The 2,500-nt window shown below is 44.5% G+C and overlaps 1 protein-coding gene across 1 annotated transcript in view; it reads left to right on the forward strand.

Moving 5' to 3' along the window:
• Positions 1 to 2,500, forward strand: part of vps45 (vacuolar protein sorting 45 homolog) — an 11,397-nt gene that overhangs the window by 2,008 nt on the left and 6,889 nt on the right. The window contains exons 4-6 of the mRNA XM_078290276.1: positions 273 to 407; positions 1,315 to 1,428; positions 1,512 to 1,679. Coding sequence (XP_078146402.1) covers positions 273 to 407; positions 1,315 to 1,428; positions 1,512 to 1,679 — 417 coding nt within the window. The remainder of the gene's footprint in view (positions 1 to 272; positions 408 to 1,314; positions 1,429 to 1,511; positions 1,680 to 2,500) is intronic.

Here is a 2,500-nt window from a genome sequence, read left to right on the forward strand (position 1 = left end):
AGACAGAAACACCAAAATCATGCAGCTGTTCAGTCAGGTCCGGACTGACAGGAAGATCACTGTCACATCACAGAAATACGTGAAATAACACAAAAATCACCCAAACAGAACACTAAAATCTCACTCTTATCACAACAGCGTTACATTTACACTGAACAGTACATTAAAGCAGAAGGTTGACTTCCAGAGAAACAAATCTGTCTTTGTGTTTCAGATTAGATTAAGTTCAGAAAGCCTGTGCTCATTGTGGTTCCTGGTCTTCTGCCCCCTAGTGGACCTACCAGGCGATGGTCCACGAGATGCTGGGTCTGAACAACAACCGCATCGACCTGTCCAGAGTCCCGGGAATCAGCAAGGACCTGCGGGAGGTGGTGCTGTCGGCCGAGAACGACGAGTTCTACGCCAACGTGAGTCTGGTGGCGGTGTTGCTGATGTTGTTGTTGTTGTTGTTGTTGTTGTTGTTGTTGTTTCCTGGCTTACTGTTGGTCGCCTGCTCAGCGGCACCAAACCCTGATACAGACGAGACGCTCTGTGTTGCGGTGTCACTTCACATTTTGCTGCTCGATCTCAGTCATGGAGACCTGGCAGGTTTACTGTGCCATGCTGAGCTTTATTTTTCTTTATTTAGCTTTTATTTTCTTCAGTTGCCTTTGATTGATCAGTTAAAGATGCTACATGTTTCATTTTAACATCAGCAAATACTTACCACAATAGACATGCTTGTGATAAAGCGCTTTATAAATAAACATTAGATTAGATTAGATTAGATTAGACTAGACATCCTCCATTCTCTCTCCTGGTGGATTTGGAGCTGGATCGCTTTACGGCACAAAGCAGGACTCGTTTCTGACTTTGTGACTTTATGAGTTTCAGTCCATCATGTGCTGGTTTCTGCTGTTTTCCGACATGCGGTCTCACAAGCAGCACAAGCTGAATGTGAACCTGCTGCAGTGTCCGGACCGGCAAAACCAGCACGGGCCTGCCGGTCCGGAATCCACTGAGGATCAAACTGAGAGAGATTACTGTTTTCTTCTCTGTCTGTCCAGTGAACTGTCGTGTGCTCACATGGATGAGCTTGTTTCTTCTGTTTGTGGGTGAAAGTAAAAATCATTTGACACTCAAACTATAAAGATATTTCTTGCTTTGTGTGCAAAAAAAACAGAAGTTTGGCAGATTATCAGAACGCTGCAACATTACATTTAGACATGAACATCGTTTTCTTTATCTAACGTTGTCCTGTGTGTGTGGGTGTGTGTGTATGTGTATGTGTATATGTGTGTGTGTGTGTGTGTGTGTGTGTGTGTGTGTGTCCAGAACCTGTACCTGAACTTTGGGGAGATTGGTACCAACATCAAGAATCTGATGGAGGATTTCCAGAAGAAGAAGCCTAAGGAGCAGCAGAAGCTGGAGTCCATCTCCGACATGAAGGTGAGAGACGCCGTTTTAGACCCGACTCTCACTTTTCCGATCGATCGGCGATTGATCGGCGGCCCGCTTGTCGCTCCCCGCAGGCGTTCGTGGATAACTACCCCCAGTTCAAGAAGATGTCGGGGACGGTGTCGAAGCACGTGACGGTGGTGGGCGAGCTGTCCCGCCTGGTGTCCGACCGCCAGCTGATGGAGGTGTCGGAGGCGGAGCAGGAGCTCGCCTGCCAGAACGACCACTCCAGCGCCCAGCAGGCAACACACACACACACACACACACACACACACACACACACACACACACACACACACACACACACACACTTCTACATTTCACTCATTTAGCTGGTCAGTCTGAACCTGACTGAATGTTCTATTTCATTCTCTTAAAGCATTTTGATCTAAAGGCTTCTGCTTAAATGCTTGAAATGAGTTTCTTAGTCAAATATAAATAGTGAAGTTGATCCTGTGTATGAATTTCTTTCCAAAGCCTTTGTCTTTCCATCAAGGCAAAGAATCTAAAATATAAGATAGTTTTGATTTGTTTAACACTTTTTTTAACTAAAATGTGGAAAATAGTAAAAATAAAGAAAAATGTGGTGTGACCAGACTGATCCAGGGCGACTCACAGCGAGCTATTAGTCGATTAGTCCGTTAGTCGTTAGTTTTGATGATCGATTAATTTCCTCTGTTTCATATCATTATAAAATACATAATTTGGGTTTTTTGGCTGCTGCTCAGACGAAGTAAGAAGAACTGAGATGGACATTTGTCCTTTTTTTTTACATTTTATAGACTAAATGATTAATCGAAAAAATGATCGATAGATGAATTGATAATAATCATTAGTTGCAGCCCTGCTGTAGAATCAGATGAAGAGACGAGAGCAGAGTTTTAATTCCCCTCTTTTTTCCCTCGTGTCTCCACCTGGGAGCCGGTTAACATCCAGGAAGTTTAGACGCTACCGCTTTGTGTAGGGCAGCGTGACAGCCAGCCAATCAGGAGCCAGTTTGATACAGAGCTTTGGTTATGTGTCGATTTGATTGGCTGACAGTCAGAGAGAGTACGGTAGCCCG

Source organism: Centroberyx gerrardi, chromosome 19 (genome assembly GCF_048128805.1).
Source record: "Centroberyx gerrardi isolate f3 chromosome 19, fCenGer3.hap1.cur.20231027, whole genome shotgun sequence".
Taxonomy (NCBI): domain Eukaryota; kingdom Metazoa; phylum Chordata; class Actinopteri; order Beryciformes; family Berycidae; genus Centroberyx; species Centroberyx gerrardi.